Source organism: Dioscorea cayenensis, chromosome 10 (genome assembly GCF_009730915.1).
Source record: "Dioscorea cayenensis subsp. rotundata cultivar TDr96_F1 chromosome 10, TDr96_F1_v2_PseudoChromosome.rev07_lg8_w22 25.fasta, whole genome shotgun sequence".
NCBI lineage: Eukaryota > Viridiplantae > Streptophyta > Magnoliopsida > Dioscoreales > Dioscoreaceae > Dioscorea > Dioscorea cayenensis.
In genome coordinates this window covers 5,768,219-5,786,867 of record NC_052480.1, presented here as the reverse complement: position 1 = coordinate 5,786,867, position 18,649 = coordinate 5,768,219, and the positions used below count along the sequence as shown (strand labels likewise).

General features: G+C 38.8%; 1 protein-coding gene across 1 annotated transcript; it reads left to right on the top strand.

Annotated features, from left to right (window-relative positions):
* The first annotated feature begins 13,899 nt into the window (after positions 1 to 13,899).
* On the top strand, positions 13,900 to 14,418 carry LOC120270236. Its single transcript, XM_039277260.1, has one exon. The coding sequence runs from the start codon at positions 13,900 to 13,902 to the stop codon at positions 14,416 to 14,418; it is 519 nt and encodes a 172-aa protein (XP_039133194.1).
* Positions 14,419 to 18,649: the final 4,231 nt, after the last annotated feature.

The following is an 18,649-nucleotide window of genomic DNA, read 5'->3' as shown; positions in this document are numbered from 1 at the left end:
GTCCAATCGCATCGGTCCTCTGTCGAATATGCAAGGCGACGAAAACCATTGTTTCCATCTGCCCCGTGGCACCCAATAGTGTAGCCCCCGATATTTTCCAAGGAGGTGGGTACCATCGTAGCCGACAAAGCAGCCCGGATATGCCCTCTTGAATCCTGCATACACATGCTACCGAAAGAAAAAGAATACACGCTTAAAACGATCATCATCTCTTTCCACGATCGCAACACTGCTGGATTTGTCTCTCACCACTTTTATCCACATACCAAAGCAACAACAGGCCGGAGATGTCACCGCCGAGGACCACCCGGCATGCTCTTTTTCCCAACCAAGCACTGCTAGTACGGTATGTGGACACCATGTTCCCGCAACATGCCCTTTACGAATGTCGATGGCCTTATGCATAAGGGACGGTCGCTCGAGCTTCGAATCACTCGAAATCGCTAACCAATTTTTGGGACGCTTTCGGATGTGACGTCAACCTATGCCACCACACGCAAGTGTGTGACGGGTTGATTGATCTTGATTCACGAAAGTATTTTTGTTATACTCTTTTGATGCAGTGAAGGCGCCAACGACAAACCATCGGTAGCGCATTCCACGATCACTCGATGTTTTTCGTTCTTTATGAATTTGAAGTCAAAATTCCTTTTTGATTGCATGATTTCGAAGTGCATCCTCGAAATGTTCGACACCGTCAAACTGTTGTCAATATCCAATGAGCAGACTTCGTAATGATCCGCTGAGGAAGGAAGACATCCCACACGTCGGTCACCGATGGGATGAACGGGAGCACTCACGGAATCCAATTCCCCGCCAACACTTCATCAAATGAAAAGATCAATATGTTAAGCGGAGAATATAATGTTTAAGTGATAATGACAATATTTAAGCGTTAAAATTAAATACTTAAGCAGTTAACTAATAACGTAAATGACTAGTACAAGATGTTAACCAGTGACGGACATATTTAAACACTAATGACCCTAGACAACTGGAACAATTAAAAGAAAAAGGAACTTACAACGAGTAAAACTCGTTTTCATTAGGATTCGGCAATGGCACATTTTCTATCTCGACAACAAGATCAACTACGACACATTTGAAGATGGAGTGCACGTGACACATCCATCTGGAAGTCAACATCGCTTTTCTATTGGGCAAACCATTTTATATCCATCGGTGTGATGAACTTAACCACGACAAGAGAAACTTGAGACCCCATCGCTCACATATCTCATCTAACACCAACTCCCAAGAAGTCTCGAGTCAGTGAACATTAACACTCTTCCCTCCCCGTTGAATTTAGCAATACCACAAAAACTCTCTATAATATATCTTCCGAAAACCAAATCGTACAAACCAAATGAAATGAAGAACAAAAATGAGCCGAAGAAGAAGAAGAAGAAGAAGAAGAAGAAAAAGAAGATGTAAACAACAAACAGCAGTCGGATAGGCAAAACAAAAAAAGTGACGTATATATATATATATATCTATCACGCGATGAAGACAAAAAGTGCATAGAGGTTAGACTAGACGTGATGTGATTGGGCGGTATTTTTCCTCCATCCCAAGGGCAAAAAAGGAAAAATATATGTCACTGTCGCGATGAAGACATATTGTCATCGTTCGACATGAGTATCTGTTTAAATGTCAAGCTTTTTATATTTAAACAGATATATATAGTGTTTAATATAACGATTACCGGTTTAAATAAAGTCTATACCATGTAAATAATACGTAAAACGTTTAAATATAGTGATTTAATTGTTTAAAATATATGTTATTGTTTAAATTGAATGCTTTCACTGACATCGCGTTGAAGATGGGTACCTCCTGGGTCACTGTTTAAACATCTTTACGTATTTTCTTAAACACCGTTGTCATTGTTTAAAGAGTAACTTGAGTATTGTTTAACGTTTTCTATTGTTTACAATGACGTTCTTTTTGTTTCCCACATTGTTTTTACTAGGTCTCGTTTAAATTTCGTAAGTTCACATTCAAATAAGCTTGTTTCGCTTTTATTTATAAAACATTTACAACATTTACAACGTCCCTCTCGAACTTTGGACACTCACGACTCGACCCTCGTATAATCGAAACAAGTGTCCAGTACATTCGAATGCTCACAGCGGTTGCATAACATGCGCATCAACTTGAACCTGCACAACGTACAACATTAAAAAAAGGTTAAACAAACACATTCATGAAAATGACTATTAATCAATGTGTCATGGTCGGACTTAAGCGAAGATCCTGATAGTTAAACACAGAACGTAATAGTTGTACACTGACGTAATGTTCTTAAACGGTAACAAAAAGTCTCAAGTGATAAATATCAACCCCGTCTTAAAGGATGTTTCCTGATCTCCCTCCTCTAGAGAATCCTCCGCAATCACGCAATACGTGAAAACTTTCTTTTCTTACCCAAGTCGAAATGCTCGCTTAATTGCTTGCCCGTCATCCACCGCTGGAGAATCCTCTGCATTCAGGCAATTATGCGAGCATTTCGGCTTGGGCAGGAAAAGATAGTTTAACTTGTTGCGTGATTACGGCTGATTGATTCTCAAGATAAGGAAGGAGGTTCACGAAACATCCTTTCAGATAGAGTGGTTGTCCATGGGAAGAGGAGGAAGAGGAGGAGGAGGATGATGAGGACGACGACGAGTGGTTGTCCATGGGAAGGGTTCTTCCTGGTTATTTATGGTGTGAAGTCCACAAGCAGGCTGACTCTTCATATCCGAGAAAAAAGTTAAACGCACAGTGGACCGACATTGACTGATGACAACGAACGGGTGTTCGGATATTTATGTTACCGTGCATAAGAATTAATATCGTCATTAATTCTTATGCATGGGATATCATAACCTTGCCACCTGCCACGTGTCACCTGCCAACAATTCAGATCAAACGAAAAAGATCACCGATTTACGCAGAGACTTTGAGAATTTACACGTTAATATGAATAGTTATACATGTAAAGATAATGTTAAACGGAGATGACAAGTATTAAACGGATATGACAATTATTAAACATATTAGTAATATATTTAAACGGATAATAGAAAATAGTTAAACATTATTTAAAATATACAAATAGATAACCATAAACGAGAAGAACTTTACAACGAAATGAACTCGTTTTCAAACGGAGACGACAATGGCACATGCTCTGCCTCGACAATAAAATCGACTACAACTCATTTGAAGATGAAGTGCACTTGACCAATCCGATGGAAATCAACTTCATTTTCTGTTGGAGAAACCGATTTATATATTTCGGGTATGATAAACTTCACCCAGACTACCACAAATGAGCTGCCATAATAAACACTCATGGAATGGTCAAACTGATAGCAACGAAGAGATTCTCACCCAGTATTACGAAAACCGGCGAATCGAAGTCGAACAACTCAAATGAGGAGAAATGAGGAGAACAACAAGATGTAATGCAACTCCTAGGCATTGTCTATCGAAACCAAGCGGAAAGCCCTTGAAAAGGTTGAATACGATGTGATTTGCGCTTTCCTTTCCCACCATTTTCAAGGCCAAAAATGGGATTTCACAACATGGACCCATTTGAAGTGAATAGTAGGGGGTAAAGGGGAAGTTAAACACTAACGGAAGGGTTGTCCGGGGTGTGTAAAAAGTAGGAGGGGTTTTTGGGAAGTTTTGAAAATTACGAGGGGTGAACAGTAATTTTCCCTTTTTTGGAAAATTACTGTTTACTCCTCGTGAATTTCAAATATTCCTAAACAGCCCCTCCAACTTTAGCAAACCCGGACAACCCTTCCGTTATTGTTTAAGTTTTCTTTTAGCCCATACCGTTCACTTCAAATGGGTCAATGTTATGAAATTTCATTTTTGCCCTTGAAAATTGTGGGGAAAAAACCGCCCAATCAGATCATGTCTGACCTTTATACATATAATTTTGTATTTTTTTTTTTACCTTTCTGCTTGTTTTTTGTCAAATAAAGTTTAGAAGGCTCATCACTTCTTCTTCTTCTTCTTCTCCTCATTTGGTTTGTTCGATTTGAGTTCTACCAGTTTCCTGATAAGGTGAAAATTTCTTCGATTCGAGTGTTAATGTTGACGGCGCTGACTTCTTGGGAATCGGTGTTAGCTGAGATATGTGAGGGATAGGGTCTCGATGTTTCCCGTGTCAGGGTGAAGTTGATCACATCCGATGAATATAAAACGGTTTGTTCAATAAAAAATGAAATTGACTTCCAGCGGATGTGTCACGTATACTCCATTTTCAAATGCGCTGTAGTCGATCTTGTTGTCGAGACAAACGATGTGCCATTGTCGAATCCTACTGAAAACGAGTTCCTTTCGTTGTGAAGTTATTCTCTTTTATGTTTATCAAGTTGTATAAGTTAATTATTGTTTAACCGTGCAAGTCTATGTTTAAATATATTACGTTTAAATTTAAACATTGTCTTCTCCGTTTAATTTATTCTGTCTTTGTTTAAATATTTGTCTTAACGTTTAAGTGTCAACTTAACGTTTTGAGTGTCAACTTTTGATATTTAAACAGGGACATTCTCTCTTAACATTTTACTTAAACATTTTGAGAAACAAAAACGACATTGTAAATAAACAAAAAGTTAAAAAAAAATGCTTAGTATTTAAACAGAGACAATGATATTTAAACATGGAGACAATGTTGTTTAAACAGAGAAACTTAGAAATTGAACAATGAAAATGATATTTAAACAAAATCAATTATATTTAAATGAGATACAATGTTATTTACACGATAATTCTGATTTACATAATTACATATTAATCTTTTCAGCCGGGCGAGGTAGGACGGCGTTCCTCCGGCGCTGAGGAATTCGTGAGTGGGTTGGGCTGGCATTAAGTGATATGTTTAAACGGCAAGTAATATGTTTAAACGGTGACCTAAATTTTAAACGGAAAAATAAATATTTAAACATAAACAACAACTCTTAAATAAAATCCCATTATTAAAACTATAACCATATTAACGTAAAGGGGAAAACTTCATTGTAAACATTACACATCATAACAATCAAAAAATCTCTTTCGATCGTGTACAAAACCCTAAACGAAAATGAAAATAAAAACAAAACCCTATCGGATAAATCTCCCCGCAGACTTCAATATCATCCAATAAAAACAGAATCACAACTCTTAACCAAAAAAAATCTCTTTTTCTAACATAATCGTTTATAAAAAAACCATAAACACAACTTCTTCAACGCCGTCCACCTCGGCTCAATACCTCACATTGCAAACTGATGAAATTCCGAATACTTGAGCGAGAATTTTTCTTGGAGACAATGGTGGAAAGCGAAGAAAAACTTCGAGATAAGGATGCCTAGCCGAAAAGAAAAGTTGAAGAGGCGGAAAAAGAAAAGAAAGTATAACCGGCGTCAGTAATGATTGTCTCTAGGGATTACCCCTTATCGGTCACTTCAAGTGGGTCCATGTTATGAAATTCTTTTTTTTTTTTTTGCCCTTTCGATGGAGGAAAAAATACCGCCCAATCACATCATGTCTAACCTTTATGCATACAATTGTGCACTTTTTTTGTTTGCCTTTCTGCTTGTTTTTTGTGAAACAAAGTTTAGAAGACTCTTTACATCTTCTTCTTCTTCTTTTTTTCTTCTTCTTCTTCGTCTTCTTCTTCTTTTTCTTCTTCTTCTTCTCCTCATTTGCTTTGTTCGATTTGAGTTCTGCCGGTTTATTATGGAGAGTTTTTGTGGTATTGCTAGATACGACAGTGAGGGACGAGTGCTAATGTTCACGGCACTGACTTCTTGGGAATCGATGTTAGCTGAGATATGTGAGCAATGGGGTCTCTATGTTTCCCGTGTCAGGATGAAGTTTATCACACCCGATGGATATAAAATTGTTTATCTAATAAAAAATGATGTTGACTTCCAGTTGATGTGTCACGTGTACTCCATCTTCAAATGCGCTATAATCGATCTTATTGTCGAGGCAAACGATGCGCCATTGTCGAATCCTACTGAAAACGAGTTTTTCTCGCTGTAAGATTCTTCTCTTTTATGTTTATCTAGTTGTATAAGTTTATTATTTTTTAACTGTGCAAGTCTATGTTTAAATATATTACGTTTCCATTTAATTATTGTCTTCTTCATTTAATTAATTTTGTGACTATTTAAATATTTGAATTAATGATTATATTTTTAATTTATCATTTAAACACTTTATGTCTCTGCTTAAAAAATTGATCTTTTTCATTTAAACTGAAGTGTTGGCAGGAATTTGGATTTTGCGAGCGCTCCCGCTCCACCCCATGGCGACCCTGACGATGTGGGATACCTTCCTTCCTTGTTAGATCATTCTGAAGTGTTGTAATTGGATATCGAACAATGAAAGATCATTCGAATTTTGCAATCAAACCGAATTTTGACTTCAAATTCATAAAGAACAAAAAACACCGGGTGACTGTCGAATGCGCTGCCGATGGTTGTCAATGGCGCCTTCATGCCTTGAAAGAATATAATACAAATACTTTTAGAATTAAGACAATCAACCCGTCACACACTTACGGTTGTGGAATAGGATCGGCGTCACATCCGAAAGAGTCCCAAAATTGGGTAAGCGCACGAATGATTCAAAAGCTCAAGGACCGACCATTGTACAAAGGCATCGACATTCAGAAAGAAATGTTGCGGGAACATGGTGTCCACATTCCATACAAGCAGCAGGCTTGGTTGGGGAAAGAGCATGCCAGGGTGGTCCTTGACGGTAGTGACATCTCCAACTACGATTTGTTGCTTTGATACGTGGATAAGGTTGTTGAGACAAACCCTGGCAGCATTGTGATTATGGAAAGAGACGGTGAGTATTTTAAATGTGCATTCTTTTTCTTTCAGAGCGTGTATTGTGGGATTCAATAGGGCTTGCAGACTGTTGTTGTTTCTCAATGGTACCCACCTCCTTGGAAAGTATCGGGTACTCTATTGGGTGCCACAGGCAAAAATGGAAACAATGGTTTTTTTCACGTTGCCTTTGGTATTGTCGACAACAAGACCGATGCCAATTGGACTTGGTTCATTTCCAAGTTAAGTGATGCTTTATACAATGAAGGAGATTATCATGAGATAATTACATTCGTGTCGGACAGATCTAAGGGCCTTGTGAACGCTATTGCGAGAGTCTTTCCTTCTTCTTTACATGCATACTATCTTCGACACTTAGAAGCTAATTTTATGAAAGCCAACGTCAAACTTAGGAAGACATTGAGGGAGGAGTACTGGTCTATATACTTTCGTATTGTGTAGGTATCCACAGCTAAAGAATTCGATGATACCGTGAATGAACTGCAGGCCACATCACCCGAAGCCCATCACTGGTTGATTAATAAATCGGATATGTCACATTGGTCGAATTATTTATTCAGAGGTGAACGTTGGGGTGAGATGTATTCAAATGTCGGGAAGTCGTTCAATGCTTGGATCAAAGAAGCTCGGTATTTACCGGTGACGAAAATGGTCGACTCCATAAGGTATTCGAATATTGATTTTATTTACACTTAAGAATTGGTCTTATCCATTAAAACATTTCAGCATTGTTCAAATATCATTTTCTGTATTTAACTGTCTGCCTCATCATATAACCTATTATCCTACGGTTTAAAGAAATATGTTTCTATTTAACTATCAATGTCTTTGCTTAACCTTATTTGAGATTTGTATTCTACGTTGTACAGATTCAAGTTCATGCCATGTTATACAACCATCGTGAGAAAGCGAACAAATAAGAGACCTACTTATGCCCGGACATACATTCGAAGGTAGAAATACTTGTTGAGGATAGCCGAAATCTTCTTTTTGGTCGTTGTGTCGATAATCGTTATGAAGTGATTGACCAGTGCACCAACTCTGTAGATCTTGCCATCAGAACTTGCTCATATCGCATGTACCAAGTTTATGGTATCCCGTGCAAACACGCTTGCGCTGCAATAATGCAAAAAGACACTAACGTTCATCGATTTATTAGCGGCTACTTCACCGTCGACAATTACAAACTGGCGTATAAGGAAGCTATATTCCCCATATCCGACGATAACAAGCCTACGGATGAAAATCGTGAACTACGTTTGCGACCGCCTGTGACGAGAAGGCAACCTGGGCATCCTAGATGAAAATGGATCGAGTTGCAAGTGTTTGAGGGTCGCGAGTTACATTGCAGCCGCTGCCACGGCTCCGGTCACAATCGTGGATCTTGCAATGAAATTGTTGCCGACTAGGCATTGTAAATAAACAAAATTTTAAAAAGAAACAAACTTAATTGAGTGCCAACTTTTGATATTTAAACAGAGAAACTCTTATTCTTAACAGGTAACACATATATTTAAATGGAGACATTGTCTGTTTAAAAAGAGACTATTTTATTTTAATTTATTATCCTACATTGTTTGTTTAAACAGAGTCTACTTTATTTTAAACGTAAATACTGATATTTAAACAATAAAATTGAAAGTTAAAAAAATAAAGTCAAGTATATAAGTATACAGACTAGTAAATTTACATTGAAAAATTTATCATGTTCTTCGAAAACAATTAATTGAATTTAAATTTGTTACGACAAAATTGTTTTACATTTAAAAACAAACAATATCATGTCAATTCTATTTCCCCGCAGTCGAAGAAGACCCCCCTTTCTCAGTGATGCCGGCTGCGCTCTTTTCCTTAAGTATGCGAGCAACATACTTTAATCTTATATAAGGGACGTCTGTTTGTGGTAGCCGTAGCTTTTCATCGTCGAGTAATTGCTCAATAAACCGCATGATATAGACGGCCCAGTCGACACTTCCTTTTTTTTGTCGTGGGGTTTCAATGTCATGAACTAATGGGTATTTTGTGGTCACCGTCTCGCCGAACTCCATATCGATATATGTGTTGAATAGCCTCCGCTATCAAGGTATACAATTTGAGATTAGAATACCAATTATTTACCAAACACTATTAATCAAACACTATTTATCAAAGAACTTACCATTTCTAACGCGTCTTTATCGTACTCCTCACTTTGGCATGAAGAATAATGCATGTATTCTTGTTTGTTATTATTAAGGGCCACGACATGGAAGTAGTCATTCATAATTATAGGGAGGATGACAATGTCAACATCATGTAGCTTTCGCGTGGCATCTCCGATCATAGCGAAAGTCGTGTCAGCCGCGTCGTCCTACTTTGACATAAACAGCGCTAGTGGTCATATGATGGAGGTGGGCTTCTTATAAGGATATGGTACTCTGCTCAGCGACTTTTGTATTATGCATACGAAAGCGTCCATCACATCGTCTGAGACCATCTCCTTCCCCCGAACCAGCGTGAATAGTTTGGACTGTGTGGTGCTGAGAGAGTCATTCATCCATACGACAGTCCTGCGGTTAAACGGTAACAGATATAATCAAACGATATTGTAAATATTTAAATACTATCGCAAATATTTAAATGATATTGTAAATATTTAAACGATAATACATAAATTAAAGCTTAACATATAAATTTAAATAATAACATAAAAACTTCAAACTTACTTGTCCATACAGCAGTTGAGGAATATCCTTATCAACTCCCGCTCGAATTTGTTGAGGCGCGATTGTCCAATGTATTTTTTCTTCTTCGGAATAAAGTCTTTCCGAACTTCCCTTGCCCCTCGTCAACAGCTATTTTGGGATCATCATGCGACATTGTTGTTGACGGTTGTCGGTGTTCAGCACTAACAACATCTTCCTTCGATGCAGGAACGACGACAGCATCAACCGGAGACATATCCTTACATGGTTCTTATTGTTGTGGGATTGTGTCTGCCTTCGATGTGGCACTGTCGGCCGCTGGTTCCACCGTGACTATGATTTCGTTGATAACAGAGTCAATGATCTTCTCAACTGCGGCCACGGCAACATCATCAACGGGAGACACACCCTTAGTTGGTTCTCGTTTTTCAGGGATTGTGTCTACCTTCGATGCCGCACTGTCGGCCACCGATTCCACCGTGATGGGGATTTCGTTGACAACAGAGTCAACAATATTATCAACCATGGCAATACCAACATCATCTACGATCTTCTCTATCGTAACGGGCATGTCATCAATTGTGACAGACTTAATAACAGCATCAGCCGCCTATGGTGCTGCTATTGTTTCATCATAAGCCGGTGGTGGATACAGAGGCATTACTGTTTTCCTCTTTTTTGCAAATCTCTTTAAACGTGGTCGTCTTGGAATGGCCATCCCGATGAAGTCCTCATTGTCAAATTCCGACGCCTCGTCCATCCCGGTGCTTCATTTGTTTGGAGGGACGGCGCAGTCGATTGTGACCGTCCTTCCAATGCCTCAACCGGAGTGACAAGCTGAGGGAACTTGGTCATCAATATCTGGCACGCCTGTAAAAAAGTTGCAGTGACATCGTCGCCTAGTGCCGTTAGGGGACTACCACGGTTGGGGAGACTGTCATTGTCGTGGTCGGGAGGGGGGTGTTGCAATCGGCAGGGTAGGGGAGGGCTTCTTCGGCGTCGAGGAATACGTGCGCGTCTTAAGCTGGAAGTAGGAGAACGGCGTCGAGTGCGTACGGAAGAGGTTGGCCTCTCATCTTGCCTTCAAGCAAGTGGTTCCAGAGCAATAGCATCCACCTGGCAGTTGGCCCGAACAAATATATCTTCATCAGCATTCGCCGGGACCAGCTCAAGAAATTAACATTTGTAAATCAAACAATCTCAGCGAAATCATTTAACTTATATATTTAAATGGTATCACATGTACTTAAACAGAAAACAAAATGTTTAAACTTTAAAGAATACTTTTAAACAGAAAATAAACACAGTTAAAAGCTAAATACTATATTTAAACATTAACGACTATTGTTAAACACATTGTTCCTAATTTATTACCTCTTTTCCTTCGAGAGATGACAAACTGGTTTCTATCGTCGCTTATTTTCGGTAACTATTTTCACCATAGCAGAGCATCCTTGGGGTCTTGCCGAAATAGACTTTCTTTCCAGTTTTGGTCAACTTGTAAAACCTTTCTTTCCAGTTTTGGTCAACTTGTAAAACCAGATGTTAAGCGCTACCAAGCAACCCTTAATATACTATGTGTTAGTCTTCTTCTCCCCTCATCTAGCTTGCACTCGAGCGGCTTCTTGTGGAATATCCTCCATAAGCCACTTGTGCAACGCCTGTGCCATGCATATCGCCCATGCCAGGTAGATCATCGACATAATCAAAAATCCAGTTCGGAACCGAGCATGAGGTATTTGGGAAGAGGATTATACCCATAAGGTACACCATCAGGAGTTTGACAAAATTTCCTTCTTCTCCCCTTTGTCGAACAAGTTGTTTAAGAGTTCTCTTGATGGAGTCTCTGTGTCTCTCGTAGGTTTTGATAAATACCACTCTTCGAAAGCTGAGTGTGTTTTCTTCTTCTGAAACACGACTGCGTCTCCATCGCAATGCAGACCAAGAACGAGGGCCACATCTTCAGGCTCAAAACTCAGCATGCTTTCTCCGATCCTGAATTTATTGGTGCGGCCATCATACCTTTGCAATAGAGAATCAAGAAGAGCCCTCTCTTAGAATACAGCTTCCAGCTCAGTAAATGTTGTAAACGGTGTCATTCGGATGATCTTCCAGTGTCGAGGGGTCATATGAACTATCAATTCAGCCAAGGTATCCACTATTGGTGTCAAGTAGTATGTTCCATTAACTAAGTTGAACGCTATAATAACAAGCCTGAGACAATAACAACATATTCAGCAGTATTCATAAATTTTTAAGCAAAAATATAAGATTTTAAACGGAAGTCTAAGTTATTAAACATAGATATAACATTATAACAGTGATCTAGTTTCTTAAACAGTAACCATAATATTTAAACGGAGACATTCGTTTTTAAACTAAAACTCATTTTTTAAACAGAAAGATCATTTGTAAAACTGCAACCATATCAAATGATAGGGGAAGCGTACTTTATTAACATTAAACATTACACAAATCATAACAATCGAAAAACTATTTCGATCGTATACACAGACGAAAATGTAAAACAAAACAAAACCCTAGCCGAGAATTTTCCCTGCAGACTAACAAAACCCTAGCCGAAAAATCCCCCTGCAGACTTCAATATCTTCTAATAAAAACATAATCACAAAACAAAACTGAAAAATCTTTCTTTGTACCAGAATAGTTAACATAAAATCACAATCACAACTTCTTCAATACCTTAGATTGCAAATTGATGAAATGCCGAATACTTGCGCGGGACTTCTCCTTCGAGACATCGGTGGAAAGGGAAAAACTAAAATTACAGAGGATGTGCTAGTAGAGACAACTTCGAAAAGGGAAAAGCTGAAGAGGCTAGTTGAGAAAAAACAAGTATACGACTTTAGTAAAGTCGTCTCCCGGGATTACCCTAAGAAAAATTCCCCACTTCCTCTCAAACCGCCGAAATGATTACAGAGCCATGACTTCCCATGCAAGGGCAATTTCATCCATAAAATTTAAAAATCACTCTGTGAACCACCGTTACATGCTTTGGGGGTTTGGAAAATATTGAGTTTAAAAGTAAGGGGTTTTTAGGGATTGCCAAATTAAGGGGGTGTTTTTTTGGCAATATTGCAAACTTAGGGGTTTTTGGCAATTTCCACTTTTTTTAATAAAATTTAAGTTTTTATTTATATTACTTATAATATTAATTACACCTAATTATTTATGTAATAAATGTTCATAAGACCCTTGAAATCCAAGGTATAAAATAGTTTCTATAGTAGGAATTATTTAATTATATTATTTTATATATGATATTGCCTCAAAACTACTCACAAAATTTTAAAAACTCCGATGTTAAGTTGGGAAACTGCATAGTTATTATTATTATTATTATTATTATTATTATTATTATTATTATTATTATTTATACTACCTCCACCAAAAGTAGTGATGATTGTTTTCACACTGATGAGAAATACAGAGACGTGAACAAACCTAAGCGGAACAAGTAGGAGCGGGACCCGCACACTCATACTCAGAGAAATATTGTCGTCACTTGTGATTATCTATGATTCAAACTCTCACTACTTGTGAAAAGTTCTAATGAAGGCCCAATTACTAATAAACCATTTGTTCGTTGGTGTGTTTTCACACTTCTTGCCCTAGAGTTACAACAATGATTGAGGGTTATGTTTTTCATATATTTTATTAAAAATATTTTAAAAAAATTATATAATACATACTAGTATCTCTTTTTTGTTTTATCAAAGTGAGTGGTTTCTTAAAATCTCAAATAATAACTACTGGTCCATATGGAATTTCAGAAATGACATCTTGTGGAATGATGAACACTAATCTCCAGCGGCACATTTTCAGGATGCCATGCAATTTGTTAAATATAATTATATGTTCGCGTGATCACCATTGACTCATTTATCACCATTTCATGCACGTTTATAACCTCTTGCCACGTTTATAGCCCTCTCTTATGTTTTCAGTTACATTCAAACTGTTGTATTTATGTACAATAAAAGGATATACAAACACAAGTATATTTGGTGTGGGGTTCAATTATCTTTCATGGTATCAGAGCAAGTCTTTTCTAGTTCATGTCCACATATTGCCATGGCTAGCTCAAGCACCACCGTCACATATACTATTCTAGTTTTTTCTCTCATCTCGCCTTCCTCTCAGGCCATTAACATGGTTAGCATCAATACTCATGTACCCATCACATTAGACCTCTAGTCATCCAACTACTCCAAGTCTCGTACTCTTTTTCTTGTGATACTTGGGAAATACGGACTCTCCGCCCACGTCGACGGTACCAATCTTAGTCACGATGATTCCAAGTGGTGCAGTATGATTATATTGTTCTTTCATGGATATACGGCTTTATATCAATGGAGATCCTTGACTTGGTAATGAGCCCCAACGCTACAACATATGACATTTGGACGAACATTGAAAATATGTCTCGCGATAACAAGAAAAGCCGCGCTGTCTTCCTCGAGGCCAAGTTTCGCAATATCAACCAGGGAGATATAACAATTACTGAGTATTGTCATAAGCTCAAGACTGTGGCAGATGCTCTCGGTGACGTCGGCCAGCCTGTCTCTGATGAAATATTAGTCCTCACAATGCTTCGGGGCCTCAACGACCACTTCGCAACTATGGCTACTTTGCTAACTATGCAATCACCTTTTCCCACCTTCATTCGTGTGTGTTCCTTGCTCCTCCTCGAGGAAACGCGACGCAACAATGCCGCCAAGAGCACTACCCCTATCACTGCTCTTGTTTCGACTACCACCTCCACAATAGATCATAGAAATACTAATGTTCGTGGTGCCCGTGGTAACTTTAACGGCCATGGTCGTGGTGGTCGCAACAAGGGCCATGGTCATGGTGGTCACACCGAGTGAGGAAGTGGCCGCAACCAGAATTTCACCAACTCATCATTAGGTTTGGCACATTTTTACAACCCTTGGACTATGGTGATTCATGCATGGAAAAACCAGTGGCGCTCTCCTCCTAGTACCCTGGCATTCTCGGTCCACATCCATCATTCTCTCCTCAAGCGCACACGACCTTTGCTTAGTTCACGCATTCCTCGCTACATGCTCCAGCATCTCTCCCTAACGCACCAACTTGGGATCAGTCCGCCCTCGTCAGCATCTTTTTTCTTCTTCTCCTGTCCCAGCATCTTTTCCTCAAATTTTAGTTGGTAATGGTGCCTCTATTCCTATAACTCATACTGGTCATACTTCCATTCGTAGCTCACATTGTCCCCTTCTCCTAAAAAATGTTCTTGTTACTCCAAATATTATCAAAAATCACATTTCCATTCAAAAGTTTATAATTGATAATATTTGTTCAGTGGAATTTGATCCGTTTGGCTTCTCTATGAATGATCTTCGAACCAAGAAAGAGATCCTCCGCTGCAATAGCTCAAGTGGATTGTACCCTCTTTCTTTCACTACTTCAACCTCTCGCCCTCAAGTCCTTGCTGCTCTCCATGCTTTAAAAGATTTGTGGCATCATCGTCTAGGGCATCCTAGTGGCCATGTTCTTCAATCTTTACTTATACACTCTGTTATTCAGTGTAATAAACCAGGAACCTCACTATGTCCATGTCATGTACACGTTCCTTTTTGTCTTCAAGTTCTATTACAACTTCTCCATTTGAATTAATTCACTATGATGTATGAACCTCGCCTATCTCTTCTTTCTCTAGTTTTCATTATTATTTGATAATTTTGGATGACTACTCATTTTTTCCTGGACATATCCTCTTCACCACAAATCAGACGTATTTCTATCCCCAAGAGCTTTCATACCTACGTCCAAATTCAATTCAAAACTTCTTTTCGATCTGTGCAATGTGATAATGGTCGTAAATTTGATAATAATGTTTCTCGCTCATTTTTTCTCCAACATGGTGTCCTTCTTCAATTGTCATGTCTGTATACTTCGCAACAAAATGGAAAGGTCGAGGGCATGATTTGCAAAACCAATAATGTCATTCATACTCTTCTCTTTCAAGCCCAAATGCCGGCATCATTATGGGCTAAAGAACTTTCCGCTGCCAACTACCTCCTAAATCGTCGCTCATGCCAACCACTTAATTTCAGGACACTATATGAGAAGTTGTTTCGTTCTCCACCATCCTATGCGCACCTTCGTGTCTTTGGCTACCTCTGCTATCCTAACCTCTTTACTTCGGTCCCTCACAAACTTGCACCTCACTCTGCCCCTTGCGTCTTCCTCAGATACCCAAAAAACCACAAGGGTTATCGGTGTTTGGAGCTTTCTTCTCGTCGCATCATCATTTTACGCCATGTTGTGTTTGATGAGACTGTTTTCCCAGCATAAGATGAACCCCATTGACCGTTACAAATCCCATTGGGTCGCTCGCGGGTTTTCCCAGCATCCCTCATCGATTACAATGAAACATTCTCACCGGTTGTCAAACCGTCCATCATCCGATTAGTTCTTAGTCTTGCTATATCTAATGATTGGCCCATTCACCAACTCGACGTCAAGAACGCTTTTCTACATGGTTCCTTGCAAGAAACCATCTATTGCCAGCAACCTATAGGTTTGTTGATCCTTCTCATCCGCGACTTGTATGTCGGCTCAAGAAGTCCCTCTACGGTCTAAAGCAAGCACCCCGTGCTTGGTTTCATCATTTTGCACACTATATCATCTCTATTGGGTTTATAAGCTCCCATTCGGATAATTCTCTTTTTGTCTTCCACCATGGATCTGACACTACCTATCTCTTACTTTACGTAGACGACATTATGCTCACGGCCTCATTTCCTAACCTACTTAATCGTCTCATTTCCTCCTTACACTCCGAGTTTGCAATAACCGGTCTTGGCTCTCTATATCACTTCCTCAACATTACAGTATCCCGTACTCCAACTGGCCTATTTCTCTCCCAACGTCAATACGCAAATGAAATCCTTGAGAGGGTCGGCACGTCCTTGTGTAATCCATGTCTTACACCCATCGATTCCCGTCTAAAACTTTCATCTGATGGACCTCCTATCCATGATTCGTCCCATTATCATAGTCACAAGAGTTCTCCAATACCTCACCATAACTTATCCTGACATTTCTTATGCCGTGCAACAAGTGTGTCTCCAAATGCATGATCTACGGGAGCCTTACTTGCACTTAGTCAAGCGCATTCTGCGCTACCTCAAAGTCACCCTTGATCATGGTCTAAATAGCCTACTCCTATGTAGATTGGGCCAGGTGCCCTGACACCCGCTATTCAACCTCCGGCTACTGTGTGTTCCTTGGAGATAACCTCATCTCGTGGTCCTCCAAGCGCCAAACAACCATCTCACGGTCAAGTGCCGTGGCGGAGTATCGGGTCGTCGCTCATGCCGTTGCCGAGACGTGATGGCTACAACAACTCCTTCAAGAACTCCACCGGCCGCTGTCCAAGGTGACACTCATCTACTGTGACAACATCAGTGCCGTTCCTTTGTCATCTAACCCAATACAACATTTTCAAACCTAACACATTGAGTAGGACATTCACTTCGTTAGTGAACTAGTTGCACTCAGTGAAGTTCAAGTTTTGCATATACCATCGTCATCCCAGTTTGCTGACATCTTCACTAAAGGATTGCCTTCTCAATTTTTCTATGAATTCAAATCCAGTCTCAGCATCACTTCCCCAAAGGCTTCCACTGCGTGGGGGTGTTAAAGATAATTATCTGTTCACGTGATCATAATTGGCTCACTCATCACCACTTTATGCACGTCTGTAACCTCTTGCCACGTCTGTAGCCCTCTCTTATGTTTTCAGTTACATTCAAACCATTGTATCTATATTCTATAAAAAGGTAATACAAACACAAGTATATTTGGTGTGGGGTTCCATTATCTTTCATAATTTTTAACACAATGGAGGCAAGCACAAGATCACCTTCACCCGTCTCGCAAAGCTGCACCCACCCAAACGCGATGGCAGACTCCTCCTTCTGACCATCTCAAGTGCAATTTTGATGCTAGTTTCTCCTTAACTTAATCACCAGCAACCTTTGGCACCATTATTTGTGATGAGCGGGGAGTCTTTCGAAGGGCAATTCAAGGCTTTCTAGGAATCACTGTAAATCCTTCATTAGTTGAAGTCCTTGTATGTAGGGAAACTCTTCGGTGGCTTCTTTATAACAACTTTGATCATATTACTATTGAATCAGATTCCATGAAGGTTATTACCAAACTCAGTGCTTCTTCAGGGAACCTGGCTGAGTCGCTCATCTCTATTGTTATTGGTGATTGCCATGCACTCCTAGCTTCTTTCTCTGATATTTCGTTTCAACATGTCAGGCGTATAGCAAACAACACTGCAGATCTCCTTGCACAAGTTGATAACATATCTTCCTTTCGAAAGGAATGGATGCATCCTCCTTCATTCCTATCTTCTGAATAGCTCAGTCTTCTTTTCAATAAAATCAAGTACTGAAAATAATAAAAGAATAAACCTCTTTCAAATGGGTGTGCCACTTGCCAAAACTAACCAATCTTTTATTACCAGAATTAATTAAATTAATCATCTTTGTTTTGACCATATTTGATATTTAATCTTCTAAAAATATCCAGAATTGGGTTTGGGGAAGCCAGTACTACAAGGTTAAATTGATATAGCAAGTGCCAAACCACGGTATTGAATACAAAAAATGATATTACCGGTTCACAACATGGTAAAAATATTAACATATTGCCACAATATTCATTTTTGTTGTTGCTTTCAAAATAGTTCATACCAGACATCTACAATCAATTTTTTTTTTATTTATTTAGCAATAACGATGATGTCACGTAATAACACTGATTGATAATGGCCTGTTTGGATGCAAAATAAAAAACAATATGGCATAATTTTATTATGTAGGAAGTGCAAGTGATTATTACAGAAATTATGGCATATTTTATTCCTATAAAATGGGTATTTGGGTAACAAAATAAAAAAATATTACATATTTTTTTCTTGCAGAATGAGTGTTTGTTTTGCATAATAAATAATTATTACATAATAAAAATAGCCATCGGATTATAACCGTTGGTAATTAAAATTTGAAAAAATAGCTGTTAAAATATAGTCGTTGTAAATATAGCCATTATAATTATAGC

Coding starts and splice junctions, on each gene's coding strand:
- LOC120270236 (XM_039277260.1), top strand. CDS start 13,900: ATGGAGATCCTTGACTTGGTAATGAGCCCCAACGCTACAACATATGAC.